General features: G+C 36.3%; 1 protein-coding gene across 1 annotated transcript in view; it reads right to left on the bottom strand.

The window, feature by feature from the left end:
* Positions 1–19,133, bottom strand: part of NHLRC2 (NHL repeat containing 2) — a 64,005-nt gene that overhangs the window by 14,896 nt on the left and 29,976 nt on the right. The window contains exons 5-6 of the mRNA XM_004265819.4: positions 15,028–15,157; positions 1,112–1,211 (exon numbers count right to left, since the gene is read on the bottom strand). Of these exons, the coding sequence (XP_004265867.1) occupies positions 1,112–1,211; positions 15,028–15,157 (230 nt within the window). The remainder of the gene's footprint in view (positions 1–1,111; positions 1,212–15,027; positions 15,158–19,133) is intronic.

Here is a 19,133-nt window from a genome sequence, read left to right as displayed (position 1 = left end):
AGGCGACTGACACTTACTTTCTAGGGTAGTTTGACAGTCTTTATGGTCTATGACTTTCATTCATTTCTTTCTTCTGCAGACCCTTACTGAGCTCCTATCATGTGTCAGATACTGTGCTAGGTACAGGGGACACAAAAGTGAATGCGAAAGGGTCCTTTCCTTTAAGAGGCAGTCTACTAGGGGAAAACAGTTATGTAAACAAATAAGTGCAACCAAAAACAGAAGGTGAGAGAGAGAGGGGTGAGAGGGAGGGAGAGGGGAAGAAGGGAGAGATGGGAGGGGAGGGCGGGGAAGGGAGGGCGGGGAAGGGAGGGAAAGAGAACCCTAACCCCAGTGTTAGGGAGAATAGGACAGGCTCTATAGAAAAAATACAAGAAAATTTGTAGAGACACTACTTTTCCAGCTGTATACCCCTAACAGTGGCAGCAATGCTACCAACATTTACTGTACATGCCAGGCACCAGGCTGAGTTCTTCACACACATTAATTCTCAAAACAAGCCTATGAGGTAGATATAAATAAGGAAACTGAGGCTTAGAAAGTTAAAGTGACTCTCCCAAGCTCATGTAGATAAGTGGCAAAGCCAGGACTCAATCTCAGGCCTGACTACAAAACCTGAGCTATTAACTACTCTGCTATGCAGTCTTCAAATATCTGAATTAATGATCAGGGATATTAGAGATACGCATTAAAATAAAAGATGCTCCCAGTTCTCCTTGTGGATGCTCGGGGGGACCGCTCTTCCCAAGCTCCCCAAAGTTGGGTGTGGTCACGAGCCTTACCTGGGCTGACGAAATGTGAGTAGAAGTGATGTGTGTCACTTCTGAGGAGTTTTCAGAGCCAGTGAGCAACTCACCAGCTCTGTCTCTCTCTGCCAGGACAGCTGGCAGAGCTCCAGACGGTGGCTGCTGCATCAGCCTGGGGGGCAGAGTAGTGCTCCCCCAGCAAACAGACCTCGTCCTAAGCCACCTGGGACCTGGGCTGCTGGTTATGGTAGCACAGCCCAGCACATCCTGACCAGTACAGTGAGAGCTACGAGGATGAAGACTTCGGGAAAAGGAGTTCTGTGAACGCCACGTTTACCCAAAGAGTAACCGAAGTTACCACTTACTTTTTCTTTGGTAATCTGCCACAGTCCAACAGGAATGCCCATATCTGATGAGTCCCTGCCATGGCTATCCACAGAATGTCATCTCTTTGGACCTCTGAACCTTTATGAAAATAAACAGTAATTACTATAGATATATCTGGTTAATACAAACATTCCCAATCTTTCAGAAATTTAAATTAAGGGAAGACAGTAGTATGTTTATAAATCATCTGATAGAAGAAAGTAAAAATATTTGCAATGTTTTAAGTCATTTTGGAAATTTTTCCATTTTCCTCATGAAAAGTTTACTTCTTTAGACTTATAAATTTACATTCACAGAAATCCGAAGTATTCTTAATAGCAAAATGTCCCTCTGCATCTCTGGGCACAATGCTTTTAAACATCTGATTTCTTATTTTATGTGACAGAAGAAATGGGTTGACACACACTCTCCAAAGAAACTCTGGCACTCAAGTACCTAAATTACATGCTTTAGGAATATAGGAATAGTTCTTTGAACAATTTCTCATGAAAGGACTGTATCTTTTAATAGTTTAAGAAATGTATATTTCTACCCCAGTATTAGCTTTTAAGACTTAGACTCACATCACTGCTGCTCTTTAAAAATCTACTGTTTAATTGTGAACCTTTTTCAAAAAGATATGGTTGACATGTAATAAACCTAAGAGTACACTATATTACAATATAGCTGTTTTCTAAAATTAATAAATAATTTTGTTTTTTAGACTGATATTACAACTTATTACAATGTGACAAGGCTCTGTTTCTCAAATTAATTCTATTTTTAAAATATTTAATTAAGCTGTATTCTGAAGCTACTTTTACATGTAGTTGAGACATTTTCACTAAAATAATTTGGTCAGACATATGCTAAAATAAATATATCAGAAAGGCTATTTTATTTGTACTTTCTTTAACTTCAAGTAGTTGTGTCCAGAAGGAATTTTTCTTTCTTAACTTGAATTACTTTCAAGTGTCTTTTAATTTAACAAAATTAAATTTTGTTTATTTGATTTAAATTTTGTTTAATTTAACAAAAATAATGTTGATGGTCAATAAACTGTGGTTGCTATGTGCCAAGCACTTTACAGAGATTATCACTTGAATCTTCTCAAAAGGCCCTTCTTACAGGCCCTTTACAAATGAAACTGAGGCTTAGACAGGTTAGCTAACTTACCAGAATCACAGAGCTAGTAAATGAAGGAACTGGAATCTGAACCCAGGAAGTCCAACAAGAAAATCTATTTAACGTGCTGCCTCTTTCGCTGTGTTAATTGCTATCATATGAAATCTAAAGGAAAGTAGTTTACTTCCATTTAATTTTTCATAGTCAAATATTTTTAATAAACATAAATTAAAAGTGACAGTGCATCCATGTATTCTGGGGACTCAGTCTCTGCTTAATCACTTTAGAACTAGATCAAAAACTTTTCATTATTATATTCTTTTATTTTGCCCCTGCCATGTGAAGACAAAGGTTGAAGGTGACCGTCTGTAAGCCAGAAGAGAGCTCTCACCAGAAACCAATCATGCTGGCACCTTGACCTTGGACTTCTAGCCTCCAGAACTGTGAGAAAATAAAATTCTGTTGTTTAAGCCACCCAGTCTGTGGCATTTTGTTATGGCAGCCCGAACTAAGACATTCCCCCTGAGAACAGAAATGAGACAAGGAGATCTGCTATCAACACTTATTTAGTATCATATGAAGGTCCTAATTCATACAAGAAAAAGAAGCAAAAAGCATAAAGATTGGAAATAAAACTATAATCATTAGAAGATGACATGGGTTTAAAGCCTCTCTACTTTGCCAAAGAAGAGCTGTGTTGGTATATACAGGAGTGAAAGACCAAATCAGGTCTCCATCATCTACTTCTCCAAACAGGCCAGGCTAGTTCAACTAGGGTCTACCTATGAGGCCAAAGCTTCATCGTAATATTAGTGTGAGCATCTGTTTGGTCTTAGTCTCTGTGTACTTATTCCCTTTAGAAGCTGGAGGTATGAGAAATAGTGTAGAAGCAGAGGCTGTGTCAGGTCGGGACTCAGGAGTTTATGATTCTACATACCAGTTGATGAGGATCATAATGACGACGGGGGGCATGGTGGTGAAAAGGAAAACCATTCGGAACATTTCCTGTTTAAGGCACTGAGCTAATAATAAGCACTTTGTATGGATTATTTCCTTTAACAACATTAGCAAGTCTAATTATTATCATCTCCATTTTATAAAGAAATTGAAAGTCAAAGGGGTTAAATAATTTGTTGGTATTCACACAGCTAAACCTGGAATAATAATCCATTAGTGAGTCCAATTCCAGATTATTAGTGTTCTGATCAGAATGAAGGAACTACAGGAGTGAGCCTGTGCTCTTCTGGCCAACACTCTGCTTGGCCCGTTCTCTTTTCCCTCCCTTCCACCCCTGCTCCATGGACTTAGCTTTGGATTCAATTACCCAAGTGCATTTTAATGTGTGATCAGAAATTGAGATATGATCAAAGGTGACCAAGGCTTTATACTCCAGTATTTGTGGCTAGGTCACTCCTTCTGCCCTTCTCTTCTTGTAGCCTCTGGAAGAGCCTGTGGCCAAATAATCTCTTTCGAGTATTTTTTCCAGTCCCTTGCCTTTCCATTTTTGGTTTGGTTCAGCTTATCAACATCTTGAGATTTTTATAATGAGAATCTTATAGCAAACAACAATAACAACGGACACTTATATAGTACTTTCTATGTGCCAGGCACTGTTCTGGGTGCTTCCCATATATTAATTCTCACAATTCTCACAATAGACATTTGAGGTAGATACTATTAGTATCTCCCACTGAGATGAGGAAACTGAAGCATCAAGAGGCTGAGTAACTTGTCCAAAGTCACACAACTACTAAGATGTGAAACTAGTTAGAACCCAAGTGGTCTGGCCCCAGAGTCCAGGCTCATCACTTCCTTACTAAACTGCCACTCAAGAAGTTTTTACCCTGCCTAACCATTTCAGTGAGGGCTGAAGAGTTTGTTCTTGTAAATAAAATGGGAGTTAAAAAAAATGGGGGGGGGGTGTAGTCTGGCATTTATAATGTCTATCAAACTAATAATCATGTTTACACTGTTCATCCTGGATTTTTAAATCTAAAGTATATAGTTGTGGGACTTCTCTGGTGGTGCAGTGGTTAAGAATCCTCCTGCCAATGCAGGGGACATGGGTTCAATCCCTAGTCCTGGAAGATCCCACATGCCATGGAACAGCTAAGCCTGTGCACCACAACTACTGAGCCTGCACTCTAGAGCCCGCGTGCCACAACTACGGAAGCCTGTGCGCCTACAGCCTGTGCTCTGCAACAAGAGAAGCCACCACAATGAGAAGCCCGCACACCACAACAAAGAATAGCCCTTGCTTGCCGCAACTAGAGAAAGCCTGTGCACAGCAATGAAGACCCAACACAACCAAAAATAAATAAGTAAAATAAAATAAAAAATAAAATTTCCATCCTGTTGGGAAGAAGTCTCTTGACTTTCCCCTCAGCTTTAAAAAAAAAAGGGGGGCTTCCCTGGTGACGCAGTGGTTGAGAATCTGCCTGCTGATGCAGGGGACACGGGTTTGTGCCCCGGTCTAGGAAGATCCCACATTCTGTGGAGCGGCTGGGCCTGTGAGCCATGGCCGCTGAGCCTGCGCCTCCGGAGCCTGTGCTCCGCTCCGCAACGGGAGAGGCCACAACAGTGAGAGACCCGAGTACCGCAAAAAAAAAAAAAAAGAGTAGGGGTTCCCTGGTGGTGCAGTGGTTGAGAATCTGCCTGCCAATGCAGGGGACACGGGTTCAAGCCCTGGTCTGGGAAGATCCCACATGCTGTGGAGCAACTGGGCCCGTGAGCCACAACTACTAAGCCTGCGCGTCTGGAGCCTGTGCTCCACAACAAGAGAGGCCGCGACAGTGAGAGGCCCGCGCAACGTGATGAAGAGTGGCCCCTGCTCGCCACAACTAGAGAAAGCCCTCGCACAGAAACGAAGACCCAACACAGCAAAAAATAAAAATGAATAAATTTATTAAAAAAAAAAAGTATATAGTTGTATCACCAAGTATGGGTATTAGTTCCTTCTAACAAGAATGTGGCAATCATGAACATTTCAACCTTAAATTAAGAGTACACTTGGGACTTCCCTGGTGGCGCAGTGGTTAAGAATCCGCCTGCCAATGCAGGGGACACGGGTTCGATCCCAGGTTCAGGAAGATCCCACATGCTGTGGAGCAACTAAGCCCGTGAGCCACAACTACTGAAGCCCATGTGCCTAGAGCCCGTTCTCTGTAACAAGAGAAGCCACCACAATGAGAAGACCCTGTACCACAACAATGAGTAACCCCCACTCGACACAACTAGAGAAAGCCTGCGTGCAGCAACGAGGACCCAAAAATAAATAAATTAAATAAATTTATATATATATAAAAAAAAGAGTGTCCTTAGAATCACTGACTTACAGCAGTCACAAATTAATATTAAAAAAAGGACAATGCCAATAGCTAAAAAGGTTTTGGGAGTTAAGTATTTTTAAAGGCAAAATGCCTCATAATTATCAATTATCAAGAAGGATTAGTGAAATAGTTTCAGAAAACAGGAACAAAATCAGCAAATGAAATATGAATATAAAAATTACCTGCAGTCCAGCTTTTACAAATTCTGTGTTATTTTAAGCAACTATGATCAAAATAGATCCCACTGACTAGAACCCTCTTAATGGCATCTGTGAAATCATCCATTAGTGTAAATGGTTTTTTCTGTGCAGCTTCTAAATCTCCCCTGTAAAGCAAAGCCTTAATCCACTAGGAAAAAGCAACAAAGTCTGTCACTGCCAGGGCACAGGAAAAGACTAATTATAACTGGAGGAGGAGGAGAGGAAAAAAAAAAACTCTCTACCTCTGGCGGAGGGGCAAGGAAATGTCTTTGGCCAAAGACCCCAGACAACAAGTAGAGATTTCCCACTGCTGGGAGAGAAGCAGGAAATGCTTCAAAACCACTCACAAATATAAGACAGAGTTAAGCTGCCAGAGAGAGAAGGAACAGAATCACTGAAAAAGCTCTAAGCTCTCCACCTTGTTTCATGGAGGCCCAGGCACACAGTGCCTCCCTAAGACTGAGGCTCACCAGAACAACAGAGAACTCTCCCTCAGCCCCAATGCAATCTAGTACAGAAAGACAGCAGCAGTCTATCCCTTGGGGATCTGTGCTGGCTGACTGAAAGCTGACGGTGGAGTACTAACACTAAGAAAAAGTCTCTAGCATCTAGCCCCCCAGGCTTAGGCAACAGCACACTGCTAGAGGACTGTGAAAGCTATGGTGATTTGACAGAACTCACAGCAATAATAAAATCCAGATCCAGGCCAGCTTCTGACTAAACTGACTCGACCTCCCATAATAATGACAAATACTATTGATCTCAGCCTCTATAGTTCCACGCATGACTGGAATTTAACAAAAAATGAGAAGACGCACTTAAATGTAAGCAAAACAAAATAAAAAAACAAACAAGAAAACATTTTCAAGAGACAAAGCGATCAACAGAAACAGACTCAGAGCTGACCTGAAATTTAGATCTATGACACAGACTTTGAAATCACTACGCTTACTATGGTAAAGAATCTAGAGAAAAAGATGGCAAACATACCTAAATAGATGGGGACTTTGAGAAGACAGATGAAATCTCTAAGACATATTAAAATGGAAACACTGTTAGAAAAAGAATAGTATCAGAAATGAAAAATTCCTTCAACAAGCTCATCTGTTGCCTAGACACAGCTGAGGAAACAATGGATGACCCTAAAGATAAATCAACAGAAACTATGCACACTGAAACACAAAGAGAATAAAGGGTGAACATTAAAAAACCCAAAACCATAATACGTAAAAGTTGTTGAATATAATATTAGAATCTAACACACGAGTAACTGAAATCCCAGAAAGAAGAGAAAGGAGCAGAAAAACTATTTGAGAAGATAATGGTTGAGAATTTTTCCAAATAACGAAGGACATCAAGAATCCTAAGCAGGTAACTCCTCGACATATCAATCAAACTGCTGAAAACCAAAGAGAAAATCTTGAAGGCAGCCAGAGGAAAAAACACATTTTTTATACTAAGGAACTAGGAAAAGAATTAAATCAGACTTCTTGTTTATACTATGTAAGCTATAACACAGTGGAATGACATCTTTAAAATATCAAAAAAAAAAAAAAAAGCCAATCCAGACTTATTTATGGAGTAAAAATAGCTTTCAAAAATGAATGCTAATTACTTTTTCAGACCCTCCCCCTCCAAAGAAAGGGCTAAGAGAAATCACTGTTAGCAGACATGTGCTGCAAGAAATGTTAAAGTTAGTTCTACATGCAAAAGCAAAATTATTCCAGCCAGACACGGGATTTTTAAGAAATCAGCAACGTTGGGAAACAGTCTGGCAGTTTCTTATAAAATTACACATACATTTATCATATGATCTAGCAATTTCATTCCTAAGCATTTGCCCAAGAGAAAATATATGTCCACATAAAAGCCTGTACACAAACGTTTATAGAGGCTTTAATCATAATTGCCATAAACCAGAGACAGCTGAAATGCTTACCAACTGGTGAGTTAATAAACAAATTGTGGTACAGCTGTACAATGGAATACTACTCAGCAATAAAAAAGAACTACTGACACATGCAAGAACATGGATGAATCGCTGATTATGGTAACGGAAAGAAACCAGACATACAAAACTATACTGAGGAACAAGAAATCATTGTTGCCAGTGGGTGGAGTGGGTAGAGTGGGTGGTAGAGGGCGAGGGAGGGAGACTGAACAGAGTCATAAGAGAACTTTTTGGGGTGATGGAAATATTCTGTATCTTGATTGTAGCAATGGTTATAAAGATTCTTCATAATAGAACTTACACCTATTAAGGGTAAATGTTACTTTCTGTAAATTATTACCTCATCATTCGAACTGAAAAAAACCCTTATAAACACCAAGTCAGTGTGATAATAGTTATTCAGATATAAAAATACTACTACTGTTTTTATTTTGTTAAAATAAAAACACACTAGTCACATTATATAAAATTTATTTCTCAAAAAAATGTTGTATCATCTGATAAGATAAATGTATTTTATTTAGAGCATATTAATGGAAGTCAGAGAAACATATTATCTAAGCTGTAGATTACCAGACTAGCATACTAAATAGTTGGATTTCAATCATTAAAGGTCAAATAAGTACAACTAAATTTCTATCTAGGGAAATGCTGATTAAAGGGCCAAGGAAGGTTAATGGCATTTGGGCACACTATCCTTTCTGTAAATGATTTAAAATCAGGTGAAGTCTGAAGTACTTAGAGACTAGCAGGGGTTCTGACCTTTACGATAAAAGAAATTCTCGGGTTATTGTCGGGCATGAGTGGAGACAGCACAGACTTGGTATGCATTTTAGAAACATGGCAATGTTTCTGGTGAAAAAATGAATTTATTGGAGTTCTTTTTAATTATTTTTAGTGCATTATAAAGTTTTAACCATATTTAGAGTGATAATCAAAAATGGACAAAGATGAAAATAACTTTTATAAAGTGATTTTTTGTAAAAATCAATTTATGTGAATTATTTCCATGCTTTTATCACTGTAATGGCATAATTAGGTTAAATATTCAGGTACTATTTAAAATACAAACACACACACATTTACATATTACATATATATTTAAAATAATCAGAGGTATTTCAAGTCCCTTTCCCTAATCTCTTTTTGAAGTATGCTGTTCATTATCTGAGTCTTTTGGTGGGGTATATATTCAACTGTATATTGTCTTCGTTATTTTTCACTCTCTTTATCTGATCTATTTTCTTTCCTTTTAAGGTTTAATTTTTACTTAAATATGCATATGAATGGATAACTGTTCTACATAAAGTTTAAATAATAACTAAACATCCATGTGCACAACACCAGCTCAAGAAAAGGGAAGATTATTTGAAAACTTCCTGCACCCCTCTGTTAGCATATCCTCCTCCTCTTCCCAGAAGGAACTACCAGTCTAAAAATGTGTTTTTCATTATCTTCTTTGATTTTAAAATTTTACCATGTCTGAATGGATCTCTCAATGTATAGTTAATCTTGCTTGCTATTGAACATTCTATAAAAGGTGCTTTCTCCACTCAACAGATTTCCTGATACTTCTCCATGTTGTCAGGTGTAACTGTGGTCCATTGTTTGCACTGCAGAACAGCTTAATATGTGAAGATACCACAATACCTTATCTATTTGTCATGTTTTCCTTCTGATAATTCCATCCTTTCTCATATTCCTAACTATGGTAGAATTTCAGAAATATTCTATATAATTCTTAAAGTATTAAAGAATTTAAGTGCTTACAAGAACAATTTTTCTTAACCACAGTCCCCTTCAAGTTGCATTTAATCCCACATCTGCTTAAACCAGTTGTACAATTACATAATTTAAATATATTCAAACCAATTCAATATGAATGAATTGGAAGGAAGTTTTTCCTCTGAAAACAAAGTTAATACTTTGGAAAGACAATAAAGGCAAGTAGCAAAGTCAAATTGTTAGTGAATAAGATGTGGAAAGACAATTGAAAAGAATAGGTTTTAAAATTTTCAGCCCTGTTTTCTTTGCAGGTGTTTTAAAAACTCATCACAGTTTAAGGAAACCAAAACAAAAGATTGTGATTGGTATAAGACTGTCAGAAAAGACACACTTAAACATCAAAAGACTAGTTAAAAATGTACATTCTATAGGGCTTCCCTGGTGGCGCAGTGGTTGAGAGTCCGCCTGCTGATGCAGGGGACAGGGGTTCGTGCCCCCGTCCAGGTAGATCCCACATGCCGCGGAGCGGCTGGGCCCGTGAGCCGTGGCCGCTGAGCCTGCGCGTCTGGAGCCTGTACTCCGCAACGGGAGAGGCCACAACAGTGAGAGGCCCGCATACCGCCAAAAAAAAAAAAAAAAAAAAAAAAAAAGTACATTCTATAAATGTACACTTATAGTCCTTAAAGCATTTTTAGTTTTATGATTAACAGATTTTTTCTTCCATATGGATCAATTATCATACCCAATCAGTTCAGTAAATTATTCTACTGGGGCTTCCCTGGTGGCACAGTGGTTGACAGTCCGCCTGCCAATGCAGGGGACACGGGTTCGTGCCCCGGTCCGGGAAGATCCCACATGCCACGGAGCGGCTGGGCCCGTGAGCCATAGCCGCTGAGCCTGTGCGTCTGGAGTCTGTGCTCCATAGCGGGAGAGGCCACAGCAGTGAGAGGCCTGAGTACAGCAAAAAATAAATAAATAAAAATAAATTATTCTACTGGATTATTTACTTCTACTTTTATTTCACAAAGTATTCAGGTAGTTTACAAGGAAATAAACCCTAGTAAGATAAATAAATTTAAAATAAGAAAATTGAAGCAATAGGTAAATAGAGTAGAAAAGAAAGATGCAGCCAAGTAATATTAAAATATGAATGTCAGCCCAGAGATGGAAACAGCCTAAGTGCCCATCATCGGATGAATGGATAAAGAAGATGTGGCACATATATACAATGGAATATTACTCAGCCATAAAAAGAAACGAAATTGAGCTATTTGTAATGAGGTGGATAGACCTAGAGTCTGTCATACAGAGTGAAGTAAGTCAGAGAAAGACAAATACCGTATGCTAACACATATGTATGGAATCTAAGAAAAAAATGTCATGAAGAACCTAGGGGTAAGACAGGAATAAAGACACAGACCTACTGGAGAACAGACTTGAGGATATGGGGAGGGGGAAGGGTGAGCTGTGACAAAGCGAGGGAGAGGCATGGACATATATACACTACCAAACGTAAAATAGATAGCTAGTGGGAAGCAGCCGCATAGCACAGGGAGATCAGCTCGGTGCTTTGTGACCGCCTGGAGGGGTGGGATAGGGAGGGTGGGAGGGAGGGAGACGCAAGAGGGAAGAGATATGGGAACATATGTATATGTATAACTGATTCACTTTGTTGTAAAGCAGAAACTAACACACCATTGTAAAGCAATTATACCCCAATAAAGATGTTAAAAAAAAAAATGAATGTCATGTTTCCGTTACACTTTGCTAGAGACAAATCTGTCTCTAAGTTTCCTAGGAATCAATATAACAAAGCAAACACAATCAGTTATGATATTCAAATTATCCAGGAGCTTAAAAACAAACTTGATACTTAGAAAAAAACATAATTATCTATAACACAGAAAAATTCTCTAGTAGATAATCAGACAGGTTATTTATAACATAATAACTGAAATTAGCAGCAAACCCTTATAGTAAAAACAGTTCAGAAGTCCCACAGGACTGTGTTTTGATGAAATATATAACATGAAACATATACATATATAAATGAATGTAAGATATGTTGATGTGTTAATATATTTTTAAATGAATGACATGATGTCAAAATACAGTTAAGTAAAAACAATTGTAAGGAGAGCAATTATTCTATGATCCAATTTCCCCATACTCTGACAATAATGCATTAATCCAGGATTAGACTTCAGAGTGATTTAAAGCAGTGGCTCTTAAAATGTTCTGGGGTAACACACCACTTCGAAACTGATGAGAATCTGACCAACTCCCCCAAACCTTAAATAGAATTTCTGGGAAATTTAAGTACTTCGCAAAATCTAACCATGAATGCCTTGAGTATATAACTCAAGGTTAAAAACTCTTGTAGTCATTGTGATTATAGGTCCTTCATACAGTACTTGAAAACCATTTTCTCTTAGCATTTTGAAAGGTGTTGAGCTTATTTAAGTGCATTCAAGATTACTCCTCTTGCCAAGTACCTGGAGTGAAGCTAATTTAAACTGTAAGTTAAATGTGGAACCATATGCTTTTAATGATCTATTGAGCTAAGGTAGGATTCACTTCCTTTTCTAAAAGCTGAGCTTAATAAAGACACAAGCCTCAGCACATCACTCCAGTTGGAAGCTGAGGGAGTACTTGTCAACAGAGCCAATATTTTTCTTGGAAAGCAATTTGGGTACACTCTCAATATGAGATAAACAACCAGAAATTCCATGCCATAAAGTATGACTGAAAAATTTTTAGCCTATAAAAATATGTAAGTACGTTATTAAATAAATCCAACTTAGTAAAGCATCCAGTAAAGTACACCCTGTTTTTAAGCAATGTATATTCTGAAATATGTAACAGACTGAATTACTGGTCTCAAGTCTTTATTCCTCTGTGGTAATAATACAACCACACCCTTGCCATTGCCTCACTGTAGGCAAAGTGCATATCCCTGCCCCATAACTTTGAGCTTAGTTACGTGACTTGCTTTAATGACAGTAGGTAAGCAGATACGACATGAGCAAAGGCTTTAAATGTGTGTAACTGGGCTTACTCTCCTGTGCTCCTGCCTTTTGCCAAAAGAATATACCTCAGTCAGCTACTGGCTCAAGAAAAAGTAGAAACAAATGGAGATCTGGACCCAAAAAACAGTCTGGAACCAAGCCCAAGCTCAGCCTTGATCAACTGAACCCCAACCCTGTATGTAAGTGAGAAATAAAGGTTCAGGTTTACATGAGTTTGGGGATGATTTCTTATGAAGCTTTACTGTGGCAATTACTGATAGACAGTAAATACAGGCTGTAAGATGTAAAATATAAATATCAATAACTGAATTGCTATATGGACTATTAACTATAAATCACTGGGGCCTTACATATTAAGAGAATTTTTTTTTCCCTTGAGGGAAGGTAATAACATACCAAAATAACAGTTCTCATCCACTTTGACTATTTTACTAACAGATATATTTCAGACTGTTTTTCCATCTATAAGATTATGTTCAAATAGCTCAGGTGTGTACCAAAAGCAGAGAGGCAAGTCCGGTTAAGTCCTGATGGGGATGAGTATTTTCAACCCTGAAATTATTTAGAATTGCTGGTGCACGGTGATAAAAAGAAGATCGAGGTGTAGTTGGTTTTCTTATTGTTTTTAAAATCTCTACATATAATATATCCCCTTATTGACTGCTCTTGAGACACACTGCTCCCTCTACCTTCTCAACCCCTCCCCACTCTGAGCCACTAAAACAACTCGTCATTATTAGGGCACCAAATTCCCAAAATGGACTTTTCAAAAATGACTTACACAAAATACCTAAGTTACATATATTAAGTGCAGGTAGTACCAGAAGTTCATTCAGTTACTTTATAAATATTAAAAGCTTTAAAAAAAGTTAATCACAATGAAAAAATTAAGGTCTTTGAATTATAACCAAATTGGCATCATAAAAAAATTATCTCAAATGTAAAATCATCCAACTAAGATGGTGCTTAAGTCACTCTATAAATATATTAAAATCATACAAACCATTTAGCTCCAAGTTCCATTTTCAATACATTCTACTAAATTTCTTTCTTCATTACTCTGTTTTTAAACATGTAGGATAACCATGTCAGCAACGCTGAGGGCCAGTGAAAAATGAGAGTACTAGCGCTCCTGGATTATCTTTTAGTCAAGTAATATATAGGTAACAAAGATTGTAAAAATAAGGCAAATCTCATTTTCAATTTTCTAAGTAATTCAGTAGGATAAAGTTTTTACTTTTTAAATTAAGTTTTATTTTTTAATCTTAACTTTTTCTTCCAGTTTTATTTATATAATTGACATATATAGCACTGTATAAGTTTAAGATGTACAACATAATGATTTGACTTATATACATCATGAAATAATTACATTAAGTTTAGTGAATATCCATCACCTCATATAGATTAAAAAAGAAGAGAAAAAATTTTTTTCCTTATGATGAGAACTCTTAGGATTTACTCATCTTAACAACTTTCATACACACATACAGCACTGTTAGTTATATTAATCATGTTGTACATTATAGCCCTACTTCTTATGTATCTTATAACTGGAATTTTGTACTTTTTGACCACCTTCATCCAAATCCCCCACCCCTGCCTCTGGTGACCACAAATCTGATCTCTTTCTCTATACGTTTGTTTGTTTTTTGAAGTATAATCGACTACAACTCTATGATAGCTCCTGGTACACAACGTAGTGATTTGATATTTCTATACATTGCAGAATGATCACCGTAAGTCTAGTTACCAAAGGTATTATATTATTATTGACTATATTCCTCATGTTGCACACTGCATTCCTGTGACTCATTTCTTTTGTAGCTGGAAATTTGTGCCTCAATTTTCCTCACCTATTTCACTCATCCCCACCATCCCCTTCCTTGTTTGTTGTATCTATGACTCTCTTTCTGTTTTGTTATGTTTGCTCATTTGTTTTTAGATTCCACATATAAGTGAAATTATACAGTATTTGTCTTTCTCACCCTCTAGGTCCATTCATGTTGTCACAAACGGCAAGATTTCATTCTTTTTTATGGCTGAGTAATATTCCATTGTATATAGTTTTTTTAACTACTCAAAAGAAGCTATAATAATTAAATAAAAATTTTATTGATAATCTAAAAAACCCTCTCATTTCTTGATTTTTTACACGACAGTAAATAAAAAGGACATTGTTGAACAGTATAGTGTGTGAATAATCTTTTGAAATTCTGAAACTATAGTCTGTCCAACTTCAGAATATTCAGAACTATCTTAATTGGAAGCTGCAACTAAGATGAAATTCTTTAACATTAGAGAAATACATACCCTATCTTGTGTATAAAATATAATATGTATGTAATGTTACACGTAATATATAATGATATATTTACTCTATCTTCTATATATTACCGTTGGCTTTGTTTTTATGCAATTAACAAATCCCAAGTCATTGGTATAAAAGCATAAAATAACTAGTAAAAGAATTAGTCAAAAATGAATGTTCCCATAATATCTTAAAACTTTTACTTAGCAAAATTTACTTATATTTAATATCAAAAGTTTACATACCTGACCTTCCAAAAACTATATCCCAAGGAGAGCTAATGGGCTGTTCTTCTCCTTTAGCTCCACCTTCTTTATCTGTACCTTGAATTCCAATGCCAGCTGCAGTGCTCACCATCTCAGCTTCTAGGTCAATCTATAGACATTAATACAGGTTTTATGCAATGCATCTATTTCCCGTAGAACATACAGAAAACATGTACTTTATTTACAGTATGTGTGAACTTATTATATGTTAATTAATAAAACTGAGTGGTTTTTAGTGTGTAAAAAAAAACCATGTGCAACACACTTAAAAAAAAAAAGCTTAAAGAAAAAGGCTAATCAAGTACATGGTGACCTGGTTATTGAAATGCATAAAACTCAGTCCTTTTCATTTCTCCATCCGTCCATTCCCCCACTTTCCTCTTACTCCCCTCCCTCATCATGCCTCTACCAGAACTGCTGTTGATCTCATCTCAACTATAAAATATTTTAAAAGGTGAAATTTGAAAATTTAAAGCAGAATCAAGGAAAACACTTGCTTCTTAAATTAAGTGTATGTATTTCAATTATGCTTGGCTAGTAACTGACACATATGGAGCTTAATATGTGGTAAGAACTAATCCAAGTATCAACCATCCATCCATCCATCCACTCATCTTAATAACCCTATGACTGTGATTTTGATTACTTTAGAGGAAACTGAGGCACAGATCATTCAGTAAGAGCCCAAGATTTTACAGCTAGTAAGTCAAGGATCTTGGATTTGAACCAGTTCTAGCTCTACTATGTTATATAGCCTCTGCTTCATAAACCAAAAAATCAATGCATTCTACTGAAAAAAGATGCTCTGGTTTCATCTCCTGAGACACTTTCAACATTTTATCATGAAAATTTTCAAACACAGAGAAAGCTGAAAGAATACTGCACCAAACATCCATATATCAACAGTTCACTGACTTGCTTTACCACATATCTCATCCAGCTATCAATCCTTCAATTCATTTACATTTTCCGATGCATTTCAAAGTAAATCATAAACATTAGTACACTGTCCCTAAATATTTCAGTAGGCTTGTCATTAACTAGAGTTCCATATTTGTTCAGATCTCCTTTTTCCTTTTTTGAGGCAAAACTTACAACGAAATGCACAAATCTTAAGTGTATCACCTGATAAATTCTCAAAGATGCATAAACCTGTGTGGCCCCAACTTATATACAGAACGTTACCTTCACTCCAGAAAGTTCCCTCATACCTCCTTCCAGTCATTCTTGAACCCAGTGGCAAACAGTGTTAATTTTTTATTTCCATCACAGATTAGTTGTAACTCTTCTAGGATCTCAGATACATGGAGTCATACAGTAATGAACTCTTTTGTGTGAGGCTGCTTTCATTTAACATGTTTGAGATTTATTCATGTTCCTTTTTATTGCTGAGCAGTATTCCATATAAGGAATACATCACAGTTCATTTATATATTTTCTTACTCACAGACAGCTGGGCTATTTCCAGTTTGGGGGCCTTCAAATAGAGTTGCTATTAATATTCTTGTATAAGCCTTTTTGTGGACATGCTTTCACTTCTCTTGGGTATACACAGAGGACTCTAACTGCTATGTTATAGGGAAAGTATATGATTAGTTTGATTAAAAAACTCCCAAAAGGTTTTCTCCAGTGCTCTATCATTTTCTATTCCCACCAATGATGTATGAGAGTTCAAACTGCTCCACATCCTTGCCAACCTATGGTATTGTCAGTCTTTTTAATTTTAACCATTATACTGGATATACAGTGAGTGGTATTTCATTGTGGTTTGAACGTACATTTCCTTCTCAGCTCATGATGTTGATCACTTTTCTATGTGCTTGTGGTCATTCTTATATCTTCTTTTGAAAAATATTCAAATCTTTGGCTCATTTTTCATTGGTCTGCCTTCTCATTTTTCAGTTGTAGAAGCCTTTATATTTCATGGATACTAATCCCCTACATAGATGCGTTTTTGTGAATTTTTGTGACTATTTTCTGACAGCCTGTGGCTTTTCACTTTAACAGTGAAGTTTAATAGAAGTTTTACATTTAGATAAATTTGAATTTATAGTTTTTTTTCTTTTATGATTATTGTTTCTGTGTCCTGTCTTTGAGAAACCTTTGCCTACATGCAAGTCACAAGGATATTCTCATGTTTTCTTGTAAAAGCTTCATAGTTTTAGCATTTACATTTAGGTCTGTGATGCATCTTGAATTGATGTTTGTATATGGTGTGTGAAGTAGGTGTCATATTTATTTTTTCCCCATGTTGGTATTTAGTTGTTCAAGCACAATGTGCAGAAATGACTTTCCTTTCTCCCGATTTCACGCTTTTTAGAAAATCAAGTGACATGTATACACTGATGTGTATACAACTGATGACTGATAAGAACCTGCAGTACAAAAAAACAAACAAACAAAAAAACAACTAATACTAAACTTTCTTTGGGTTATTTGTATGGAAATATGTTAATATAAATGTTTCAGACATTACATGAAATTTCTAAAAATCTTATATGTTCTGGTATAATGTTATAATTCATAATTCTAGTTATTACTTTAAAATGTATATCTCAGAAATAACTAAATTTCCTTGTCAATTGCATTATTATCAACTTTAACCGTGGTCATTTTTAAGTCTTTTGTCATTTACAGACAGTTCTGGGTGTACTCTGATGCTTTTGCAAAAATGTTCCTATAAAAGGGTTTCATCTTCAAGGAATTCATGGAAAAGACTCTGACAAGTACAGGTTTTTGGTAACTATACTGCTGAACTGAATGAATAAGCATTTTCAGAACTCTAATGGAAAACTGATGAATTCATAAAAGTGCTAACAAAAGATCAAGATGAAAAAAAATTAATTACATGGGACTGAGTGAACTGATGAGGAAGATTATAATTTTTGTGACTTTCTGTTTGAATAAAAAGAAGAAAAAAATCCCACAAGGACTCAGAAGCAAAAAATATACCAATCAATTTTCACTGGAAAGTAAACGAGCCGTTACAGTGGAGAATTACTGGACTGAATGTCAATATTATGACATGGTATGAGTGTGTTTCGTGTTTGGTAATTGCAATCATTGTTGCTTTTGTTGCGGTCATCCATTTACAATGCTTGGTGTCAGTTTATCTCTTGTAAAAATAAAATACAGTGTGTGTGTGTGTGTGTGTGTGTGTGTGTGTGGAAAAAAAGGAGTTTTCAGTTAACTAACTGATAGTCATGCTCTATAGAAACAGTATTTTAGAAGCAATATTCTGATTACCACTTATCCAGGTGATTGATTAACATATACCTCAAGGAAAAGAAATCCTAGTATGGAGTTCTCTTTCAGTAAGTGCACATTTCTTAAGATGACTCCCATGAATACCGACACCCATAGACTGAAATTCATTTTTTTTCACTTTTCTCCCAAACCCACATCACCAAAATTCCAAGCTATTACCTTAGAGCTTCTTGTAAAAAAAAAAAAAAAAAGAAAGAAAATCAAGTAACTGCACAGGTGTAAGGTTACTTCTAGGTGCTGCATTCTTTTTTACTGATCTATATATCTATCCTTATGAAAGTATGACATTGTCTTGATTATACATAGTACAGCATGAGTATATAGCATAGCATTATAGCAAATCTTCAAATCAGGTAGTGTAAATCTTTCAACTTTGTTCTTCTTCAATATTTAGATATAATAATCCTTTGCTTGCATTTCCACATAAATTTTGGAACCCATTTGTTAATATCTACCAAAAAAGCCTGATGGCGTTTTAATTGGGACGGCACTGAATCTATACATCAATTTAGAGCAAACTGAGTTTTGAGTTTTTCAATCCAATATTAATTTTTGTCAGCAATTTTTATAGTTTGAAGTATATAGTTTGAAGTTCAAACTGCTCCACATCCTTGCCAACCTATGGTATTGTCAGTCTTTTTAATTTTAACCATTATACTGGATATACAGTGGGCTTGTATATATTTCTAAAAACTTATTCTAAGTATTTTATTTTGGTTGCTAAGTAAATAGAATTTAAAAATTCCATTTCCAGTTGACTATTACTAGTATATAATAAATATAAAACAAATAAAAATAAAATAAATAAAATAAAAATA

The sequence above is a fragment of the Orcinus orca genome, chromosome 14, assembly GCF_937001465.1.
Source record: "Orcinus orca chromosome 14, mOrcOrc1.1, whole genome shotgun sequence".
NCBI lineage: Eukaryota > Metazoa > Chordata > Mammalia > Artiodactyla > Delphinidae > Orcinus > Orcinus orca.
The sequence above is the reverse complement of the archived record's forward strand: the minus strand, read 5'-3'. Positions and strand labels throughout refer to the sequence as shown.